At 55.5% G+C, this 23,902-nt stretch overlaps 1 protein-coding gene across 1 annotated transcript in view; it reads left to right on the top strand.

The window, feature by feature from the left end:
• LOC140106830 (SH3 domain-binding protein 1-like) overlaps nt 1-23,902 on the top strand; it is a 156,502-nt gene that overhangs the window by 104,601 nt on the left and 27,999 nt on the right. The window contains exons 7-8 of the mRNA XM_072131480.1: nt 2,791-2,914; nt 11,918-11,986. Coding sequence (XP_071987581.1) covers nt 2,791-2,914; nt 11,918-11,986 — 193 coding nt within the window. The remainder of the gene's footprint in view (nt 1-2,790; nt 2,915-11,917; nt 11,987-23,902) is intronic.

Genomic DNA, 23,902 nt, shown 5'->3' with positions numbered 1-23,902 from the left:
TTGCGCCGAATTGCCCCGGGATTGCACGCGATCGGATTGTGGCGCATCGGTGCCGGCTTTCATGCGACAGAAATCGGGGCGCGTGGTCGTCGGAAAACCCGACGGATTCGGAAAAACCGTGGAATTTTTTAAAAAAAATTGTGTCGCAAGATCAAGCACTCACATACACCTGGAAGAAGAAGGTGAACTCCGGCGGACCTCGGCCAGTAGCGACACCTGGTGGATATCGGGCGCACGACCTTAGTGAATCCTGGCAGAACCCGAATCAGCGTCGGAGAAGCGCCGCTGGATCGCGAATGGACCGGGTAAGTAAATGAGGCCCAATACATTTGGCACTAAAATGGTATTTGTGAGAAAAAAATGCAATTTTTACGCTTCACCATTTGTATTACATTTGACCAGCATGTTGGGGGTTAAAGTGCTCACCACAATCCCAGATAAATTCTTTGAGGGTTTTTTTGTGGTGTCACTTCTCGGGGGGTTCTGTTGATTTGAATAGTAAGTGATGTGAGGTTCATTACTTGTGGGGGTTTATAGTACATAACCTTCCAAACTAATTGGTCCCAAAAAATTTAGTGTCTTTCAAATCTCTTGAAACCTTCTCGCCCGTAAAACAAAAGGAAACGTAAAACAAATTACGCAAATATAAAGAAGACAAACGGCAAAAGTTCTCCCCAAATAAATTCGTGGTATGACTTTTTGTCATTTGAAACTTTGAAAATTGTAATTTTTTTCACATTTAAGTTTTAGAATTTTACCCTTTCCAAAAAGTAACTGATCAGAGATATCAGACAACTGACATAAACTACAAGGTCTCACTGGAAAACAGTCCCATTACCACGGGAAGAGACACTGGTCACATTTTTAAAAAAGCGCTGAGCTTTCACGTACAAACAGGCCGCGTCCTTAAGGGGTTAATATCCTTTGATGATCACTGCTGGGGGTTTAAAATGCTATGAATTTTTTGGTTAATGCATAACATCATGTCTGACAAAGAGAACTACTATTCTCCAAAGCTCCACCATCAAATCTACTCAGTTACTATCAGAATGGTATGGTCCAATGGAATGGTATGGCCTGATGGAATGGTATGGCCCGATGGAGTGGTATGGCCTGATGGAATGGTATGGCCCGATGGAGTGGTATGGCCCGATGGAATGGTATGGCCCGATGGAATGGTATGGCCCAATGGAATGGTATGGCCTGATGGAATGGTATGGCCCGATGGAGGGGTTTGGCCCGATGGAGTGGTTTGGCCCGATGGAGTGGTATGGCCCAATGGAATGGTATGGCCCGATGGAGTGGTATGGCCCAGTGGAATGTTATGGCCCGATGGAGTGGTATGGCCCGATGGAGTGGTATGGCCCAATGGAATGGTATGGCCCAATGGAATGGTATGGCCCAATGGAATGGTATGGCCCGATGGAATGTTATGGCCTGATGGAGTGGTATGGCCTGATGGATGGTATGGCCCAATGGAATGTTATGGCCCGATGGAGTGCTTTGGCCCGATGGAGTGGTATGGCCCAATGGAATGGTATGGCCCGATGGAGTGGTATGGCCCGATGGAGTGGTATGGCCCAATGGAATGGTATGGCCCAATGGAATGTTATGGCCCAATGGAATGGTATGGCGTGATGGAGTGGTATGGCCCAATGGATTGGTATGGCCCAATGGATTGGTATGGCCCGATGGAATGGTATGGCCCGATGGAATGGTATGGCGTGATGGAGTGGTATGGCCCAATGGAATGGTATGGCGTGATGGAGTGGTATGGCCCAATGGAATGGTATGGCGTGATGGAGTGGTATGGCCCAATGGAATGGTATGGCCCAATGGAATGGTATGGCATGATGGAGTGGTATGGCCCAATGGAATGGTATGGCCCGATGGAATGGTATGGCCCGATGGAATGGTATGGCCCGATGGAATGGTATGGCCCGATGGAGTGGTATGGCCCGATGGAATGGTATGGCCCGATGGAGTGGTATGGCCCGATGGAATGGTATGGCCCGATGGAATGGTATGGCCCGATGGAATGGTATGGCCCGATGGAATGGTATGGCCCGATGGAATGGTATGGCCCGATGGAGTGGTATGGCCCGATGGAATGGTATGGCCCGATGGAGTGGTATGGCCCGATGGAGTGGTATGGCCCGATGGAGTGGTATGGCCCGATGGAGTGGTATGGCCCGATGGAATGGTATGGCCCGATGGAGTGGTATGGCCCGATGGAATGGTATGGCCCGATGGAGTGGTATGGCCCGATGGAATGGTATGGCCCGATGGAATGGTATGGCCCGATGGAATGGTATGGCCCGATGGAGTGGTATGGCCCGATGGAATGGTATGGCCCGATGGAGTGGTATGGCCCGATGGAGTGGTATGGCCCGATGGAGTGGTATGGCCCGATGGAATGGTATGGCCCGATGGAGTGGTATGGCCCGATGGAATGGTATGGCCCGATGGAATGGTATGGCCCGATGGAGTGGTATGGCCCGATGGAGTGGTATGGCCCGATGGAGTGGTATGGCCCGATGGAGTGGTATGGCCCGATGGAGTGGTATGGCCCGATGGAGTGGTATGGCCCGATGGAATGGTATGGCCCGATGGAGTGGTATGGCCCGATGGAATGGTATGGCCCGATGGAGTGGTATGGCCCGATGGAATGGTATGGCCCGATGGAGTGGTATGGCCTGATTTCTTCCCTCTTGTTCTGCTCTCCATGGCTACACGGTACAAATCTCCACTGCTAGGGACTAACATGAGTCTGTCTGATCACTTGTTTAGGCTTCTTCAGGCCCAGAAGAATCTGTCAGGCCCCCCGGGAGGAGGTAGCCCTGTTACTCCACCCAAACTGGAGAGCTTGAAAGAGGAAGAAGAAGATCTCCGCAGGAGACTGGACCAGAGCAAGGTGGGTGACCGGCTGCTATTACATCTCCTGCAATTTATCAGCCACATCAGGTTTTATCTCTCATGTGTTACAAGTTTTTCACAGAGTCCCTGTTATCTGTGACATTGTTGGATCCCTCAGCGTGCAGGGAGAGAGGACATTGTACAGGGAGAGAGGGCGCCGAGCAGGGTGCAGGGAGAGAGGGCGCCGAGCAGGGTGCAGGGAGAGAGGACATTGTACAGGGAGAGAGGGCGCCGATCAGGGTGCAGGGAGAGAGGGCGCCGAGCAGGGTGCAGGGAGAGAGGGCGCCGAGCAGAGTGCAGGGAGAGAGGACATTGTACAGGGAGAGAGGGCGCCGATCAGGGTGCAGGGAGAGAGGGCGCCGAGCAGGGTGCAGGGAGAGAGGACATTGTACAGGGAGAGAGGGCGCCGAGCAGGGTGCAGGGAGAGAGGGCGCCGAGCAGGGTGCAGGCAGAGAGGGCGCCGAGCAGGGTGCAGGCAGAGAGGACATTGTACAGGGAGAGAGGGCGCCGAGCAGGGTGCAGGGAGAGAGGGCGCCGAGCAGGGTGCAGGGAGAGAGGGCGCCGAGCAGGGTGCAGGGAGAGAGGGCGCCGAGCAGGGTGCAGGGAGAGAGGGCGCCGAGCAGGGTGCAGGCAGAGAGGGCGCCGAGCAGGGTGCAGGCAGAGAGGGCGCCGAGCAGGGTGCAGGCAGAGAGGGCGCCGAGCAGGGTGCAGGCAGAGAGGACATTGTACAGGGAGAGAGGGCGCCGAGCAGGGTGCAGGGAGAGAGGGCGCCGAGCAGGGTGCAGGGAGAGAGGGCGCCGAGCAGAGTGCAGGGAGAGAGGACATTGTACAGGGAGAGAGGGCGCCGATCAGGGTGCAGGGAGAGAGGGCGCCGAGCAGGGTGCAGGGAGAGAGGACATTGTACAGGGAGAGAGGGCGCCGAGCAGGGTGCAGGGAGAGAGGGCGCCGAGCAGGGTGCAGGGAGAGAGGGCGCCGAGCAGGGTGCAGGGAGAGAGGACATTGTACAGGGAGAGAGGGCGCCGATCAGGGTGCAGGGAGAGAGGGCGCCGAGCAGGGTGCAGGGAGAGAGGGCGCCGAGCAGGGTGCAGGGAGAGAGGACATTGTGCAGGGAGAGAGGGCGCCGAGCAGGGTGCAGGGAGAGAGGGCGCCGAGCAGGGTGCAGGCAGAGAGGGCGCCGAGCAGGGAGAGAGGACATTGTACAGGGAGAGAGGGCGCCGATCAGGGTGCAGGGAGAGAGGGCGCCGAGCAGGGTGCAGGGAGAGAGGGCGCCGAGCAGGGTGCAGGGAGAGAGGGTGCCGAGCAGAGTGCAGGGAGAGAGGACATTGTACAGGGAGAGAGGGCGCCGATCAGGGTGCAGGGAGAGAGGGCGCCGAGCAGGGTGCAGGGAGAGAGGACATTGTACAGGGAGAGAGGGCGCCGAGCAGGGTGCAGGCAGAGAGGGCGCCGAGCAGGGTGCAGGCAGAGAGGGCGCCGAGCAGGGTGCAGGCAGAGAGGACATTGTACAGGGAGAGAGGGCGCCGAGCAGGGTGCAGGGAGAGAGGGCGCCGAGCAGGGTGCAGGGAGAGAGGGCGCCGAGCAGGGTGCAGGGAGAGAGGACATTGTACAGGGAGAGAGGGCGCCGATCAGGGTGCAGGGAGAGAGGGCGCCGAGCAGGGTGCAGGGAGAGAGGACATTGTACAGGGAGAGAGGGCGCCGAGCAGGGTGCAGGGAGAGAGGGCGCCGAGCAGGGTGCAGGGAGAGAGGGCGCCGAGCAGGGTGCAGGGAGAGAGGACATTGTACAGGGAGAGAGGGCGCCGAGCAGGGTGCAGGGAGAGAGGGCGCCGAGCAGGGTGCAGGGAGAGAGGGCGCCGAGCAGGGTGCAGGGAGAGAGGACATTGTACAGGGAGAGAGGGCGCCGAGCAGGGTGCAGGGAGAGAGGGCGCCGAGCAGGGTGCAGGCAGAGAGGGCGCCGAGCAGGGAGAGAGGACATTGTACAGGGAGAGAGGGCGCCGATCAGGGTGCAGGGAGAGAGGGCGCCGAGCAGGGTGCAGGGAGAGAGGGCGCCGAGCAGAGTGCAGGGTGAGAGGGCGCCGAGCAGAGTGCAGGGAGAGAGGGCGCCGAGCAGGGTGCAGGCAGAGAGGGCGCCGAGCAGGGAGAGAGGACATTGTACAGGGAGAGAGGGCGCCGATCAGGGTGCAGGGAGAGAGGGCGCCGATCAGGGTGCAGGGAGAGAGGGCGCCGAGCAGGGTGCAGGGAGAGAGGGCGCCGAGCAGAGTGCAGGGTGAGAGGGCACCGAGCAGAGTGCAGGGAGAGAGGGCGCCGAGCAGAGTGCAGGGAGAGAGGCTGCCGAGCAAAGTGCAGGGAGAGAGGGCGCCGAGCAGGGTGCAGGGAGAGAGGGCGCCGAGCAGGGTGCAGGGAGAGAGGACATTGTACAGGGAGAGAGGGCGCCGAGCAGGGTGCAGGGAGAGAGGGCGCCGAGCAGGGTGCAGGCAGAGAGGGCGCCGAGCAGGGTGCAGGGAGAGAGGACATTGTACAGGGAGAGAGGGCGCCGATCAGGGTGCAGGGAGAGAGGGCGCCGAGCAGGGTGCAGGCAGAGAGGGCGCCGAGCAGGGTGCAGGGAGAGAGGACATTGTACAGGGAGAGAGGGCGCCGAGCAGGGTGCAGGGAGAGAGGGCGCCGAGCAGGGTGCAGGCAGAGAGGGCGCCGAGCAGGGAGAGAGGACATTGTACAGGGAGAGAGGGCGCCGATCAGGGTGCAGGGAGAGAGGGCGCCGATCAGGGTGCAGGGAGAGAGGGCGCCGAGCAGGGTGCAGGGAGAGAGGCTGCCGAGCAGGGTGCAGGGAGAGAGGGCGCCGAGCAGGGTGCAGGCAGAGAGGGCGCCGAGCAGGGTGCAGGGAGAGAGGACATTGTACAGGGAGAGAGGGCGCCGAGCAGGGTGCAGGGAGAGAGGGCGCCGAGCAGGGTGCAGGCAGAGAGGGCGCCGAGCAGGGTGCAGGGAGAGAGGACATTGTACAGGGAGAGAGGGCGCCGAGCAGGGTGCAGGGAGAGAGGGCGCCGAGCAGGGTGCAGGCAGAGAGGGCGCCGAGCAGGGTGCAGGGAGAGAGGGCGCCGAGCAGGGTGCAGGCAGAGAGGGCGCCGAGCAGGGTGCAGGGAGAGAGGACATTGTACAGGGAGAGAGGGCGCCGATCAGGGTGCAGGGAGAGATGGCGCCGAGCAGGGTGCAGGGAGAGAGGGCGCCGAGCAGGGTGCAGGGAGAGAGGGCGCCGAGCAGAGTGCAGGGAGAGAGGGCACCGAGCAGAGTGCAGGGAGAGAGGGCGCCGAGCAGAGTGCAGGGAGAGAGGCTGCCGAGCAGAGTGCAGGGAGAGAGGCTGCCGAGCAAAGTGCAGGGAGAGAGGGCGCCGAGCAGGGTGCAGGGAGAGAGGGCGCCGAGCAGGGTGCAGGGAGAGAGGACATTGTACAGGGAGAGAGGGCGCCGATCAGGGTGCAGGGAGAGAGGCTGCCGAGCAGGGTGCAGGGAGAGAGGCTGCCGAGCAGAGTGCAGGGAGAGAGGGCGCCGAGCAGGGTGCAGGGAGAGAGGGCGCCGAGCAGAGTGCAGGGAGAGAGGGCACCGAGCAGAGTCCAGGGAGAGAGGCTGCCGAGCAGAGTGCAGGGAGAGAGGCTGCCGAGCAGAGTGCAGGGAGAGAGGCTGCCGTGCAGAGTGCAGGGAGAGAGGGCGCCGAGCAGGGTGCAGGTAGAGAGGCTGCCGAGCAGAGTGCAGGGAGAGAGGGCGCCGAGCAGAGTGCAGGGAGAGAGGGCGCCGAGCAGAGTGCAGGGAGAGAGGGCGCCGAGCAGAGTGCAGGGAGAGAGGGCGCCGAGCAGAGTGCAGGGAGAGAGGCTGCCGAGCAGAGTGCAGGGAGAGAGACTGCCGTGCAGGGTGCAGGGAGAGAGGCTGCCGAGCAGGGTGCAGGGAGAGAGGGCACCGAGCAGAGTGCAGGGAGAGATGGCGTCGAGCAGAGTGCGGGGAGAGAGGCTGCCGAGCAGAGTGCAGGGAGAGAGGCTGCCGTGCAGAGTGCAGGGAGAGACGGCGCCGAGCAGGGTGCAGGGAGAGAGGGCACCGTGCAGAGTGCAGGGAGAGAGGCTGCCGTGCAGAGTGCAGGGAGAGAGGCTGCCGTGCAGAGTGCAGGGAGAGAGGGCGCCGAGCAGGGTGCAGGGAGAGAGGCTGCCGAGCAGAGTGCAGGGAGAGAGGCTGCCGAGCAGAGTGCAGGGAGAGAGGCTGCCGAGCAGAGTGCAGGGAGAGAGGGCGCCGAGCAGGGTGCAGGGAGAGAGGCTGCCGAGCAGAGTGCAGGGAGAGAGGGCGCCGAACAGAGTGCAGGGAGAGAGGCTGCCGAGCAGAGTGCAGGGAGAGAGGCTGCCGTGCAGAGTGCAGGGAGAGAGGCTGCCGAGCAGGGTGCAGGGAGAGAGGCTGCCGAGCAGAGTGCAGGGAGAGAGGCTGCCGTGCAGGGAGAGAGGCTGCCGTGCAGAGTGCAGGGAGAGAGGCTGCCGTGCAGAGTGCAGGGAGAGAGGCTGCCGAGCAGAGTGCAGGGAGAGAGGCTGCCGAGCAGAGTGCAGGGAGAGAGGCTGCCGAGCAGAGTGCAGGGAGAGAGGCTGCCGTGCAGAGTGCAGGGAGAGAGGCTGCCGTGCAGAGTGCAGGGAGAGAGGCTGCCGAGCAGAGTGCAGGGAGAGAGGCTGCCGTGCAGAGTGCAGGGAGAGAGGCTGCCGTGCAGAGTGCAGGGAGAGAGGCTGCCGTGCAGAGTGCAGGGAGAGAGGCTGCCGTGCAGAGTGCAGGGAGAGAGGCTGCCGTGCAGAGTGCAGGGAGAGAGGCTGCCGTGCAGAGTGCAGGGAGAGAGGCTGCCGTGCAGAGTGCAGGGAGAGAGGCTGCCGTGCAGAGTGCAGGGAGAGAGGCTGCCGTGCAGAGTGCAGGGAGAGAGGCTGCCGTGCAGAGTGCAGGGAGAGAGGCTGCCGTGCAGAGTGCAGGGAGAGAGGCTGCCGTGCAGAGTGCAGGGAGAGAGGCTGCCGTGCAGGGAGAGAGGGCGCCGAGCAGAGTGCAGGGAGAGAGGGCGCCGTGCAGAGTGCAGGGAGAGAGGCTGCCGTGCAGAGTGCAGGGAGAGAGGGCGCCGTGCAGGGAGAGAGGGCGCCGAGCAGAGTGCAGGGAGAGAGGCTGCCGAGCAGAGTGCAGGGAGAGAGGCTGCCGTGCAGGGAGAGAGGCTGCCGTGCAGAGTGCAGGGAGAGAGGCTGCCGTGCAGAGTGCAGGGAGAGAGGCTGCCGAGCAGAGTGCAGGGAGAGAGGCTGCCGTGCAGAGTGCAGGGAGAGAGGCTGCCGTGCAGGGTGCAGGGAGAGAGGCTGCCGAGCAGGGTGCAGGGAGAGAGGGTGCCGAGCAGAGTGCAGGGAGAGAGGCTGCCGAGCAGAGTGCAGGGAGAGAGGCTGCCGAGCAGAGTGCAGGGAGAGAGGCTGCCGAGCAGAGTGCAGGGAGAGAGGCTGCCGAGCAGAGTGCAGGGAGAGAGGCTGCCGAGCAGAGTGCAGGGAGAGAGGCTGCCGAGCAGAGTGCAGGGAGAGAGGCTGCCGAGCAGAGTGCAGGGAGAGAGGCTGCCGAGCAGAGTGCAGGGAGAGAGGCTGCCGAGCAGAGTGCAGGGAGAGAGGCTGCCGAGCAGAGTGCAGGGAGAGAGGCTGCCGTGCAGAGTGCAGGGAGAGAGGCTGCCGTGCAGAGTGCAGGGAGAGAGGGCGCCGAGCAGAGTGCAGGGAGAGAGGCTGCCGAGCAGAGTGCAGGGAGAGAGGCTGCCGTGCAGAGTGCAGGGAGAGAGGCTGCCGTGCAGAGTGCAGGGAGAGAGGCTGCCGAGCAGAGTGCAGGGAGAGAGGGCGCCGAGCAGAGTGCAGGGAGAGAGGCTGCCGTGCAGAGTGCAGGGAGAGAGGGCGCCGAGCAGAGTGCAGGGAGAGAGGGCGCCGAGCAGAGTGCAGGGAGAGAGGGCGCCGAGCAGAGTGCAGGGAGAGAGGGCGCCGAGCAGAGTGCAGGGAGAGAGGCTGCCGAGCAGAGTGCAGGGAGAGAGGGCGCCGTGCAGGGAGAGAGGGCGCCGAGCAGAGTGCAGGGAGAGAGGCTGCCGTGCAGAGTGCAGGGAGAGAGGCTGCCGTGCAGAGTGCAGGGAGAGAGGCTGCCGTGCAGGGAGAGAGGGCGCCGAGCAGAGTGCAGGGAGAGAGGCTGCCGAGCAGAGTGCAGGGAGAGAGGCTGCCGTGCAGAGTGCAGGGAGAGAGGCTGCCGTGCAGGGAGAGAGGGCGCCGAGCAGAGTGCAGGGAGAGAGGCTGCCGTGCAGAGTGCAGGGAGAGAGGCTGCCGTGCAGAGTGCAGGGAGAGAGGCTGCCGAGCAGAGTGCAGGGAGAGAGGCTGCCGAGCAGAGTGCAGGGAGAGAGGGCGCCGAGCAGAGTGCAGGGAGAGAGGGCGCCGTGCAGAGTGCAGGGAGAGAGGCTGCCGTGCAGGGTGCAGGGAGAGAGGCTGCCGAGCAGGGTGCAGGGAGAGAGGCTGCCGAGCAGGGTGCAGGGAGAGAGGGTGCCGAGCAGAGTGCAGGGAGAGAGGCTGCCGTGCAGAGTGCAGGGAGAGAGGCTGCCGTGCAGAGTGCAGGGAGAGAGGCTGCCGTGCAGAGTGCAGGGAGAGAGGCTGCCGTGCAGAGTGCAGGGAGAGAGGCTGCCGTGCAGAGTGCAGGGAGAGAGGCTGCCGTGCAGAGTGCAGGGAGAGAGGCTGCCGTGCAGAGTGCAGGGAGAGAGGCTGCCGTGCAGAGTGCAGGGAGAGAGGCTGCCGTGCAGAGTGCAGGGAGAGAGGCTGCCGTGCAGAGTGCAGGGAGAGAGGCTGCCGTGCAGAGTGCAGGGAGAGAGGCTGCCGTGCAGGGAGAGAGGGCGCCGAGCAGAGTGCAGGGAGAGAGGCTGCCGTGCAGAGTGCAGGGAGAGAGGCTGCCGTGCAGAGTGCAGGGAGAGAGGCTGCCGTGCAGGGTGCAGGGAGAGAGGCTGCCGAGCAGGGTGCAGGGAGAGAGGGTGCCGAGCAGAGTGCAGGGAGAGAGGCTGCCGTGCAGAGTGCAGGGAGAGAGGCTGCCGTGCAGAGTGCAGGGAGAGAGGCTGCCGTGCAGAGTGCAGGGAGAGAGGCTGCCGTGCAGAGTGCAGGGAGAGAGGCTGCCGTGCAGAGTGCAGGGAGAGAGGCTGCCGTGCAGGGAGAGAGGGCGCCGAGCAGAGTGCAGGGAGAGAGGCTGCCGTGCAGAGTGCAGGGAGAGAGGCTGCCGTGCAGAGTGCAGGGAGAGAGGCTGCCGTGCAGGGAGAGAGGGCGCCGAGCAGAGTGCAGGGAGAGAGGCTGCCGTGCAGAGTGCAGGGAGAGAGGCTGCCGAGCAGGGTGCAGGGAGAGAGGGTGCCGAGCAGAGTGCAGGGAGAGAGGGTGCCGAGCAGAGTGCAGGGAGAGAGGCTGCCGAGCAGAGTGCAGGGAGAGAGGCTGCCGAGCAGAGTGCAGGGAGAGAGGCTGCCGAGCAGAGTGCAGGGAGAGAGGCTGCCGAGCAGAGTGCAGGGAGAGAGGCTGCCGTGCAGAGTGCAGGGAGAGAGGGCGCCGAGCAGAGTGCAGGGAGAGAGGGCGCCGAGCAGAGTGCAGGGAGAGAGGGCGCCGAGCAGAGTGCAGGGAGAGAGGGCGCCGAGCAGAGTGCAGGGAGAGAGGGCGCCGAGCAGAGTGCAGGGAGAGAGGCTGCCGAGCAGAGTGCAGGGAGAGAGGGCGCTGAGCAGAGTGCAGGGAGAGAGGGCGCCGTGCAGGGAGAGAGGGCGCCGAGCAGAGTGCAGGGAGAGAGGCTGCCGTGCAGAGTGCAGGGAGAGAGGCTGCCGTGCAGAGTGCAGGGAGAGAGGCTGCCGTGCAGGGAGAGAGGGCGCCGAGCAGAGTGCAGGGAGAGAGGCTGCCGTGCAGAGTGCAGGGAGAGAGGCTGCCGAGCAGGGTGCAGGGAGAGAGGCTGCCGAGCAGAGTGCAGGGAGAGAGGCTGCCGAGCAGAGTGCAGGGAGAGAGGCTGCCGAGCAGAGTGCAGGGAGAGAGGCTGCCGAGCAGAGTGCAGGGAGAGAGGCTGCCGAGCAGAGTGCAGGGAGAGAGGCTGCCGTGCAGAGTGCAGGGAGAGAGGGCGCCGAGCAGAGTGCAGGGAGAGAGGGCGCCGAGCAGAGTGCAGGGAGAGAGGCTGCCGAGCAGAGTGCAGGGAGAGAGGGCGCTGAGCAGAGTGCAGGGAGAGAGGGCGCCGTGCAGGGAGAGAGGGCGCCGAGCAGAGTGCAGGGAGAGAGGGCGCCGAGCAGGGTGCAGGGAGAGAGGGCGCCGAGCAGGGTGCAGGGAGAGAGGGCGCCGAGCAGGGTGCAGGGAGAGAGGCTGCCGTGCAGAGTGCAGGGAGAGAGGCTGCCGTGCAGAGTGCAGGGAGAGAGGCTGCCGTGCAGGGAGAGAGGCTGCCGTGCAGGGAGAGAGGCTGCCGTGCAGAGTGCAGGGAGAGAGGCTGCCGTGCAGAGTGCAGGGAGAGAGGCTGCCGTGCAGAGTGCAGGGAGAGAGGCTGCCGAGCAGAGTGCAGGGAGAGAGGCTGCCGAGCAGAGTGCAGGGAGAGAGGCTGCCGTGCAGAGTGCAGGGAGAGAGGCTGCCGTGCAGAGTGCAGGGAGAGAGGCTGCCGTGCAGAGTGCAGGGAGAGAGGGTGCCGTGCAGAGTGCAGGGAGAGAGGCTGCCGTGCAGGGAGAGAGGGCGCCGAGCAGAGTGCAGGGAGAGAGGGCGCCGAGCAGAGTGCAGGGAGAGAGGCTGCCGTGCAGAGTGCAGGGAGAGAGGCTGCCGTGCAGAGTGCAGGGAGAGAGGCTGCCGAGCAGAGTGCAGGGAGAGAGGCTGCGGTGCAGAGTGCAGGGAGAGAGGCTGCCGTGCAGGGAGAGAGGCGCTGTGTGTGCCACCTGTTCTTTTGCACAGAGTTCCTGTTATCTGTGATATTGTTGGAAAGAATATGTCGCCTTTATCTATGAGCCGCTAACGCTGTGTTTCTGCTGCAGGATGATTATTTATCTGATCTTTATCAGTTCACCTCAAAGGAGCCGGAGTATGAGAACTACTTCATTCAGGTAAGTGTCAGGCAATTAGGAGCAGTGGTGCACATGTTCATGGAACGAGGTGCCACATAGCAGCTGGGTAATGAACAAGGTGCAGGAAGTGAGTGAGGATGTGGTGCAGCGATCGAGGGTGCCGCTCAGACTGCGGGGAGAAAGTGCACCGCACAGAGTGCAAGGTCATTGTACAAGGAGCAAGGGGGTAAAGAGTTCAGTAAGTGGGGCGCCGCAAGGTGCAAGGATGTGGGTGCTATGCAGGAAAAGGGGCTTCTGCAGGTAACATGGATACCAATTTCACGGAGCAAGGGCAAAATACAGATGTGCAGTTGAGAGGGCTCTGTGCACCAACAAGGAAGAGTGGGCACCCTGCAGGGAGAGAAGGCATTATACAGGGAGTGACCTCACACACTTCACTGGTTACTCTGGGGGATGTTATATCACTAGAGCCTCCATAGAGTTACACTGTGACACCTGCTCCATGCACTGGTATATAGAGATACAGCCCCCCCATCCACTAGACTATGGTATTACTGGTTACTCTGGGGGATGTTATATCACTAGAGCCTCCATAGAGTTACACTGTGACACCTGCTCCATACACCGGTATATAGAGATACAGCGCCCCCATCCACTAGACTATGGTATTACTGGTTACACTGGGGGATGTTATATCACTAGAGCCTCCATAGAGTTACACTGTGACACCTGCTCCATGCACTGGTATATAGAGATACAGCCCCCCCATCCACTAGACTATGGTATTACTGGTTACTCTGGGGGATGTTATATCACTAGAGCCTCCATAGAGTTACACTGTGACACCTGCTCCATACACCGGTATATAGAGGTACAGCGCCCCCATCCACTAGACTATGGTATTACTGGTTACACTGGGGGATGTTATATCACTAGAGCCCCCATAGAGTTACACTGTGACACCTGCTCCATGCACTGGTATATAGAGATACAGCACCCCCATCCACTAGACTATGGTATTACTGGTTACACTGGGGGGATGTTATATCACTAGAGCCTCCATAGAGTTACACTGTGACACAGGCTCCATGCACTGGTATATAGAGATACAGCCCCCCCATCCACTAGACTATGGTATTACTGGTTACACTGGGGGATGTTATATCACTAGAGCCTCCATAGAGTTACACTGTGACACCTGCTCCATGCACTGGTATATAGAGATACAGCCCCCCCATCCACTAGACTATGGTATTACTGGTTACACTGGGGGATGTTATATCACTAGAGCCTCCATAGAGTTACACTGTGACACCTGCTCCATGCACTGGTATATAGAGATACAGCGCCCCCATCCACTAGACTATGGTATTACTGGTTACTCTGGGGGATGTTATATCACTAGAGCCTCCATAGAGTTACACTGTGACACCTGCTCCATGCACTGGTATATAGAGGTACAGCGCCCCCATCCACTAGACTATGGTATTACTGGTTACTCTGGGGGATGTTATATCACTAGAGCCTCCATAGAGTTACACTGTGACACCTGCTCCATGCACTGGTATATAGAGGTACAGCGCCCCCATCCTATAGACTATGGTATTACTGGTTACACTGGGGGGATGTTATATCACTAGAGCCTCCATAGAGTTACACTGTGACACCTGCTCCATGCACTGGTATATAGAGATACAGCGCCCCCATCCACTAGACTATGGTATTACTGGTTACACTGGGGGGTGTTATATCACTAGAGCCTCCATAGAGTTACACTGTGACACAGGCTCCATGCACTGGTATATAGAGATACAGCGCCCCCATCCACTAGACTATGGTATTACTGGTTACACTGGGGGATGTTATATCACTAGAGCCTCCATAGAGTTACACTGTGACACAGGCTCCATGCACTGGTATATAGAGGTACAGCGCCCCCATCCACTAGACTATGGTATTACTGGTTACACTGGGGGATGTTATATCACTAGAGCCTCCATAGAGTTACACTGTGACACAGGCTCCATGCACTGGTATATAGAGATACAGCGCCCCCATCCACTAGACTATGGTATTACTGGTTACACTGGGGGATGTTATATCACTAGAGCCTCCATAGAGTTACACTGTGACACAGGCTCCATGCACTGGTATATAGAGATACAGCGCCCCCATCCACTAGACTATGGTATTACTGGTTACACTGGGGGATGTTATATCACTAGAGCCTCCATAGAGTTACACTGTGACACAGGCTCCATGCACTGGTATATAGAGATACAGCGCCCCCATCCACTAGACTATGGTATTACTGGTTACACTGGGGGATGTTATATCACTAGAGCCTCCATAGAGTTACACTGTGACACCTGCTCCATGCACTGGTATATAGAGATACAGCGCCCCCATCCACTAGACTATGGTATTACTGGTTACACTGGGGGGATGTTATATCACTAGAGCCTCCATAGAGTTACACTGTGACCCCTGCTCCATGCACTGGTATATAGAGATACAGCCCCCCCATCCACTAGACTATGGTATTACTGGTTACACTGGGGGGATGTTATATCACTAGAGCCTCCATAGAGTTACACTGTGACACAGGCTCCATGCACTGGTATATAGAGATACAGCGCCCCCATCCACTAGACTATGGTATTACTGGTTACATTGGGGGGTGTTATATCACTAGAGCCTCCATAGAGTTACACTGTGACACCTGCTCCATGCACTGGTATATAGAGATACAGCGCCCCCATCCACTAGACTATGGTATTACTGGTTACACTGGGGGATGTTATATCACTAGAGCCTCCATAGAGTTACACTGTGACACCTGCTCCATGCACTGGTATATAGAGATACAGCGCCCCCATCCACTAGACTATGGTATTACTGGTTACACTGGAGGATGTTATATCACTAGAGCCCCCATAGAGTTACACTGTGACACAGGCTCCATGCACTGGTATATAGAGGTACAGCGCCCCCATCCACTAGACTATGGTATTACTGGTTACACTGGGGGGATGTTATATCACTAGAGCCTCCATAGAGTTACACTGTGACACAGGCTCCATGCACTGGTATATAGAGATACAGCGCCCCCATCCACTAGACTATGGTATTACTGGTTACACTGGGGGATGTTATATCACTAGAGCCTCCATAGAGTTACACTGTGACACCCGCTCCATGCACTGGTATATAGAGATACAGCGCCCCCATCCACTAGACTATGGTATTACTGGTTACACTGGGGGATGTTATATCACTAGAGCCTCCATAGAGTTACACTGTGACACCTGCTCCATGCACTGGTATATAGAGATACAGCGCCCCCATCCACTAGACTATGGTATTACTGGTTACACTGGGGGATGTTATATCACTAGAGCCTCCATAGAGTTACACTGTGACACCTGCTCCATGCACTGGTATATAGAGATACAGCGCCCCCATCCACTAGACTATGGTATTACTGGTTACACTGGGGAGATGTTATATCACTAGAGCCTCCATAGAGTTACACTGTGACACAGGCTCCATGCACTGGTATATAGAGGTACAGCGCCCCCATCCACTAGACTATGGTATTACTGGTTACACTGGGGGATGTTATATCACTAGAGCTTCCATAGAGTTACACTGTGACACAGGCTCCATGCACTGGTATATAGAGATACAGCGCCCCCATCCACTAGACTATGGTATTACTGGTTACACTGGGGGGATGTTATACCACTAGAGCCTCCATAGAGTTACACTGTGACACCTGCTCCATGCACTGGTATATAGAGATACAGCGCCCCCATCCACTAGACTATGGTATTACTGGTTACACTGGGGGGATGTTATATCACTAGAGCCTCCATAGAGTTACACTGTGACACAGGCTCCATGCACTGGTATATAGAGGTACAGCGCCCCCATCCACTAGACTATGGTATTACTGGTTACACTGGGGGATGTTATATCACTAGAGCCTCCATAGAGTTACACTGTGACACAGGCTCCATGCACTGGTATATAGAGATACAGCGCCCCCATCCACTAGACCAGTGATGGCGAACCTTTTAGCGGCCGAGTGCCCAAACTGCAACCCAAAATCCCCTTATTTATTGCGAGGTGCCAACCAAAAATGAGAGCAGTAACTTATTGCTCCCTGTTCAACAACTTTTTATCATATTGGCCTCCTGAGGAGAGCAACACAGTAGAAAGATGGAAAATTTTCATCATTTTAGCTTCTTTCCAGTGTCCCTCTGTAGAGAGAAAATCGTGGGGCCAGCAGGAGGTCCTCCAAAGATAATGCAGCCCTGTCTACTCATTCTCCCTCTTCCTACAGTCCCAAGTAGTGAAGTAAGTATCAAAATATGACTGAAAGCAGCATCTTTTAAGTTGCTTGGAACTACAGGAAGATTCTTTGAGTTCTGTCTGCTGTGCTGGGACGATAGCCTGGGTGCCCACAGAAAGGGCTCTGAGTGCCGCCTCTGGCACCCGTGCCATAGGTTCGCCACCACTGCACTAGACTATGGTATTACTGGTTACACTGGGGGGATGTTATATCACTAGAGCCTCCATAGAGTTACACTGTGACACAGGCTCCATGCACTGGTATATAGAGATACAGCGCCCCCATCCACTAGACTATGGTATTACTGGTTACACTGGGGGATGTTATATCACTAGAGCCTCCATAGAGTTACACTGTGACACCTGCTCCATGCACTGGTATATAGAGATACAGCGCCCCCATCCACTAGACTATGGTATTACTGGTTACATTGGGGGGTGTTATATCACTAGAGCCTCCATAGAGTTACACTGTGACACCTGCTCCATGCACTGGTATATAGAGATACAGCGCCCCCATCCTCTAGACTATGGTATTACTGGTTACACTGGGGGGTGTTATATCACTAGAGCCTCCATAGAGTTACACTGTGACACCTGCTCCATGCACTGGTATATAGAGATACAGCGCCCCCATCCACTAGACTATGGTATTACTGGTTACTCTGGGGGATGTTATATCACTAGAGCCTCCATAGAGTTACACTGTGACACCTGCTCCATGCACAGGTATATAGAGATACAGCGCCCCCATCCACTAGACTATGGTATTACTGGTTACACTGGGGGATGTTATATCACTAGAGCCTCCATAGAGTTACACTGTGACACACGCTCCATGCACAGGTATATAGAGATACAGCGCCCCCATCCTCTAGACTATGGTATTACTGGTTACACTGGGGGATGTTATATCACTAGAGCCTCCATAGAGTTACACTGTGACACAGGCTCCATGCACTGGTATATAGAGATACAGCGCCCCCATCCACTAGACTATGGTATTACTGGTTACACTGGAGGATGTTATATCACTAGAGCCTCCATAGAGTTACACTGTGACACCTGCTCCATGCACAGGTATATAGAGATACAGCGCCCCCATCCACTAGACTATGGTATTACTGGTTACACTGGGGGATGTTATATCACTAGAGCCTCCATAGAGTTACACTGTGACACCTGCTCCATGCACTGGTATATAGAGATACAGCGCCCCCATCCACTAGACTATGGTATTACTGGTTACATTGGGGGGTGTTATATCACTAGAGCCTCCATAGAGTTACACTGTGACACAGGCTCCATGCACTGGTATATAGAGATACAGCGCCCCCATCCACTAGACTATGGTATTACTGGTTACACTGGGGGATGTTATATCACTAGAGCCTCCATAGAGTTACACTGCGACACCCGCTCCATGCACTGGTATATAGAGATACAGCGCCCCCATCCACTAGACTATGGTATTACTGGTTACACTGGGAGATGTTATATCACTAGAGCCTCCATAGAGTTACACTGTGACACACGCTCCATGCACTGGTATATAGAGATACAGCGCCCCCATCCACTAGACTATGGTATTACTGGTTACACTGGGGGGATGTTATATCACTAGAGCCTCCATAGAGTTACACTGTGACACAGGCTCCATGCACTGGTATATAGAGATACAGCGCCCCCATCCACTAGACTATGGTATTACTGGTTACACTGGGGGATGTTATATCACTAGAGCCTCCATAGAGTTACACTGTGACACCTGCTCCATGCACTGGTATATAGAGATACAGCGCCCCCATCCACTAGACTATGGTATTACTGGTTACATTGGGGGGTGTTATATCACTAGAGCCTCCATAGAGTTACACTGTGACACCTGCTCCATGCACTGGTATATAGAGATACAGCGCCCCCATCCACTAGACTATGGTATTACTGGTTACACTGGGGGATGTTATATCACTAGAGCCTCCATAGAGTTACACTGTGACACCTGCTCCATGCACTGGTATATAGAGATACAGCGCCCCCATCCACTAGACTATGGTATTACTGGTTACACTGGGGGATGTTATATCACTAGAGCCTCCATAGAGTTACACTGTGACACCTGCTCCATGCACTGGTATATAGAGGTACAGCGCCCGCATCCATTAGACTATGGTATTACTGGTTACACTGGGGGATGTTATATCACTAGAGCCCCCATAGAGTTACACTGTGACACAGGCTCCATGCACTGGTATATAGAGATACAGCGCCCCCATCCACTAGACTATGGTATTACTGGTTACACTGGGGGATGTTATATCACTAGAGCCTCCATAGAGTTACACTGTGACACCTGCTCCATGCACAGGTATATAGAGATACAGCGCCCCCATCCACTAGACTATGGTATTACTGGTTACACTGGGGGATGTTATATCACTAGAGCCTCCATAGAGTTACACTGTGACACCTGCTCCATGCACTGGTATATAGAGATACAGCGCCCCCATCCACTAGACTATGGTATTACTGGTTACATTGGGGGGTGTTATATCACTAGAGCCTCCATAGAGTTACACTGTGACACAGGCTCCATGCACTGGTATATAGAGATACAGCGCCCCCATCCACTAGACTATGGTATTACTGGTTACACTGGGGGATGTTATATCACTAGAGCCTCCATAGAGTTACACTGCGACACCCGCTCCATGCACTGGTATATAGAGATACAGCGCCCCCATCCACTAGACTATGGTATTACTGGTTACACTGGGAGATGTTATATCACTAGAGCCTCCATAGAGTTACACTGTGACACACGCTCCATGCACTGGTATATAGAGATACAGCGCCCCCATCCACTAGACTATGGTATTACTGGTTACACTGGGGGGATGTTATATCACTAGAGCCTCCATAGAGTTACACTGTGACACAGGCTCCATGCACTGGTATATAGAGATACAGCGCCCCCATCCACTAGACTATGGTATTACTGGTTACACTGGGGGATGTTATATCACTAGAGCCTCCATAGAGTTACACTGTGACACCTGCTCCATGCACTGGTATATAGAGATACAGCGCCCCCATCCACTAGACTATGGTATTACTGGTTACATTGGGGGGTGTTATATCACTAGAGCCTCCATAGAGTTACACTGTGACACCTGCTCCATGCACTGGTATATAGAGATACAGCGCCCCCATCCACTAGACTATGGTATTACTGGTTACACTGGGGGATGTTATATCACTAGAGCCTCCATAGAGTTACACTGTGACACCTGCTCCATGCACTGGTATATAGAGATACAGCGCCCCCATCCACTAGACTATGGTATTACTGGTTACACTGGGGGATGTTATATCACTAGAGCCTCCATAGAGTTACACTGTGACACCTGCTCCATGCACTGGTATATAGAGGTACAGCGCCCGCATCCATTAGACTATGGTATTACTGGTTACACTGGGGGATGTTATATCACTAGAGCCCCCATAGAGTTACACTGTGACACAGGCTCCATGCACTGGTATATAGAGATACAGCGCCCCCATCCACTAGACTATGGTATTACTGGTTACACTGGGGGATGTTATATCACTAGAGCCTCCATAGAGTTACACTGTGACACCTGCTCCATGCACTGGTATATAGAGGTACAGCGCCCCCATCCTATAGACTATGGTATTACTGGTTACACTGGGGGGATGTTATATCACTAGAGCCTCCATAGAGTTACACTGTGACACCTGCTCCATGCACTGGTATATAGAGATACAGCGCCCCCATCCACTAGACTATGGTATTACTGGTTACACTGGGGGGTGTTATATCACTAGAGCCTCCATAGAGTTACACTGTGACACACGCTCCATGCACTGGTATATAGAGATACAGCGCCCCCATCCACTAGACTATGGTATTACTGGTTACACTGGGGGGATGTTATATCACTAGAGCCTCCATAGAGTTACACTGTGACACAGGCTCCATGCACTGGTATATAGAGGTACAGCGCCCCCATCCACTAGACTATGGTATTACTGGTTACACTGGGGGATGTTATATCACTAAAGCCTCCATAGAGTTACACTGTGACACAGGCTCCATGCACTGGTATATAGAGGTACAGCGCCCCCATCCACTAGACTATGGTATTACTGGTTACACTGGGGGGATGTTATATCACTAGAGCCTCCATAGAGTTACACTGTGACACCTGCTCCATGCACAGGTATATAGAGATACAGCGCCCCCATCCACTAGACTATGGTATTACTGGTTACACTGGGGGATGTTATATCACTAGAGCCTCCATAGAGTTACACTGTGACACACGCTCCATGCACTGGTATATAGAGATACAGCGCCCCCATCCACTAGACTATGGTATTACTGGTTACACTGGGGGGATGTTATATCACTAGAGCCTCAATAGAGTTACACTGTGACACCTGCTCCATGCACTGGTATATAGAGATACAGCGCCCCCATCCACTAGACTATGGTATTACTGGTTACATTGGGGGGTGTTATATCACTAGAGCCTCCATAGAGTTACACTGTGACACAGGCTCCATGCACTGGTATATAGAGGTACAGCGCCCCCATCCTCTAGACTATGGTATTACTGGTTACACTGGGGGATGTTATATCACTAGAGCCTCCATAGAGTTACACTGTGACACACGCTCCATGCACTGGTATATAGAGATACAGCGCCCCCATCCACTAGACTATGGTATTACTGGTTACATTGGGGGGTGTTATATCACTAGAGCCTCCATAGAGTTACACTGTGACACCTGCTCCATGCACTGGTATATAGAGATACAGCGCCCCCATCCACTAGACTATGGTATTACTGGTTACACTGGGGGATGTTATATCACTAGAGCCTCCATAGAGTTACACTGTGACACAGGCTCCATGCACTGGTATATAGAGATACAGCGCCCCCATCCTCTAGAATATGGTATTACTGGTTACACTGGGGGATGTTATATCACTAGAGCCCCCATAGAGTTACACTGTGACACAGGCTCCATGCACTGGTATATAGAGATACAGCGCCCCCATCCACTAGACTATGGTATTACTGGTTACACTGGGGGGATGTTATATCACTAGAGCCTCCATAGAGTTACACTGTGACACAGGCTCCATGCACTGGTATATAGAGATACAGCGCCCCCATCCACTAGACTATGGTATTACTGGTTACACTGGGGGGATGTTATATCACTAGAGCCTCCATAGAGTTACACTGTGACACCTGCTCCATGCACTGGTATATAGAGGTACAGCGCCCCCATCCACTAGACTATGGTATTACTGGTTACACTGGGGGATGTTATATCACTAGAGCCTCCATAGAGTTACACTGTGACACCTGCTCCATGCACTGGTATATAGAGATACAGCGCCCCCATCCACTAGACTATGGTATTACTGGTTACACTGGGGGGTGTTATATCACTAGAGCCTCCATAAAGTTACACTGTGACACCCGCTCCATGCACTGGTATATAGAGATACAGCGCCCCCATCCTCTAGACTATGGTATTACTGGTTACACTGGGGGATGTTATATCACTAGAGCCTCCATAGAGTTACACTGTGACACACGCTCCATGCACTGGTATATAGAGATACAGCGCCCCCATCCACTAGACTATGGTATTACTGGTTACATTGGGGGGTGTTATATCACTAGAGCCTCCATAGAGTTACACTGTGACACCTGCTCCATGCACTGGTATATAGAGATACAGCGCCCCCATCCACTAGACTATGGTATTACTGGTTACACTGGGGGATGTTATATCACTAGAGCCTCCATAGAGTTACACTGTGACACCTGCTCCATGCACCGGTATATAGAGATACAGCGCCCCCATCCACTAGACTATGGTATTACTGGTTACACTGGGGGATGTTAAATCACTAGAGCCTCCATAGAGTTACACTGTGACACCTGCTCCATGCACTGGTATATAGAGATACAGCGCCCCCATCCACTAGACTATGGTATTACTGGTTACACTGGGGGATGTTATATCACTAGAGCCTCCATAGAGTTACACTGTGACACCTGCTCCATGCACTGGTATATAGAGATACAGCGCCCCCATCCACTAGACTATGGTATTACTGGTTACACTGGGGGGATGTTATATCACTAGAGCCTCCATAGAGTTACACTGTGACACAGGCTCCATGCACTGGTATATAGAGGTACAGCGCCCCCATCCACTAGACTATGGTATTACTGGTTACACTGGGGGGTGTTATATCACTAGAGCCTCCATAGAGTTACACTGTGACACACGCTCCATGCACTGGTATATAGAGGTACAGCGCCCCCATCCACTAGACTATGGTATTACTGGTTACACTGGGGGGATGTTATATCACTAGAGCCTCCATAGAGTTACACTGTGACACAGGCTCCATGCACTGGTATATAGAGATACAGCGCCCCCATCCACTAGACTATGGTATTACTGGTTACACTGGGGGATGTTATATCACTAGAGCCTCCATAGAGTTACACTGTGACACACGCTCCATGCACTGGTATATAGAGATACAGCGCCCCCATCCACTAGACTATGGTATTACTGGTTACACTGGGGGGATGTTATATCACTAGAGCCTCCATAGAGTTACACTGTGACACAGGCTCCATGCACTGGTATATAGAGATACAGCACCCCCATCCACTAGACTATGGTATTACTGGTTACACTGGGGAGATGTTATATCACTAGAGCCTCCATAGAGTTACACTGTGACACAGGCTCCATGCACTGGTATATAGAGATACAGCGCCCCCATCCACTAGACTATGGTATTACTGGTTACACTGGGGGATGTTATATCACTAGAGCCTCCATAGAGTTACACTGTGACACACGCTCCATGCACTGGTATATAGAGGTACAGCGCCCCCATCCACTAGAATATGGTATTACTGGTTACACTGGGGGGATGTTATATCACTAGAGCCTCCATAGAGTTACACTGTGACACCTGCTCCATGCACTGGTATATAGAGATACAGCGCCCCCATCCACTAGACTATGGTATTACTGGTTACACTGGGGGGATGTTATATCACTAGAGCCTCCATAGAGTTACACTGTGACACAGGCTCCATGCACTGGTATATAGAGATACAGCGCCCCCATCCACTAGACTATGGTATTACTGGTTACACTGGGGGGATGTTATATCACTAGAGCCTCCATAGAGTTACACTGTGACACCTGCTCCATGCACTGGTATATAGAGATACAGCGCCCCCATCCACTAGACTATGGTATTACTGGTTACACTGGGGGATGTTATATCACTAGAGCCTCCATAGAGTTACACTGTGACACAGGCTCCATGCACTGGTATATAGAGGTACAGCGCCCCCATCCACTAGACTATGGTATTACTGGTTACACTGGGGGATGTTATATCACTAGAGCCTCCATAGAGTTACACTGTGACACCTGCTCCATGCACTGGTATATAGAGATACAGCGCCCCCATCCACTAGACTATGGTATTACTGGTTACACTGGGGGGATGTTATA

Source organism: Engystomops pustulosus, unplaced genomic scaffold, assembly GCF_040894005.1.
Source record: "Engystomops pustulosus unplaced genomic scaffold, aEngPut4.maternal MAT_SCAFFOLD_18, whole genome shotgun sequence".
Lineage (NCBI taxonomy): Eukaryota > Metazoa > Chordata > Amphibia > Anura > Leptodactylidae > Engystomops > Engystomops pustulosus.
Note: the sequence above shows the minus strand (reverse complement) of the source record. Positions and strands in the feature narration are given on the sequence as shown.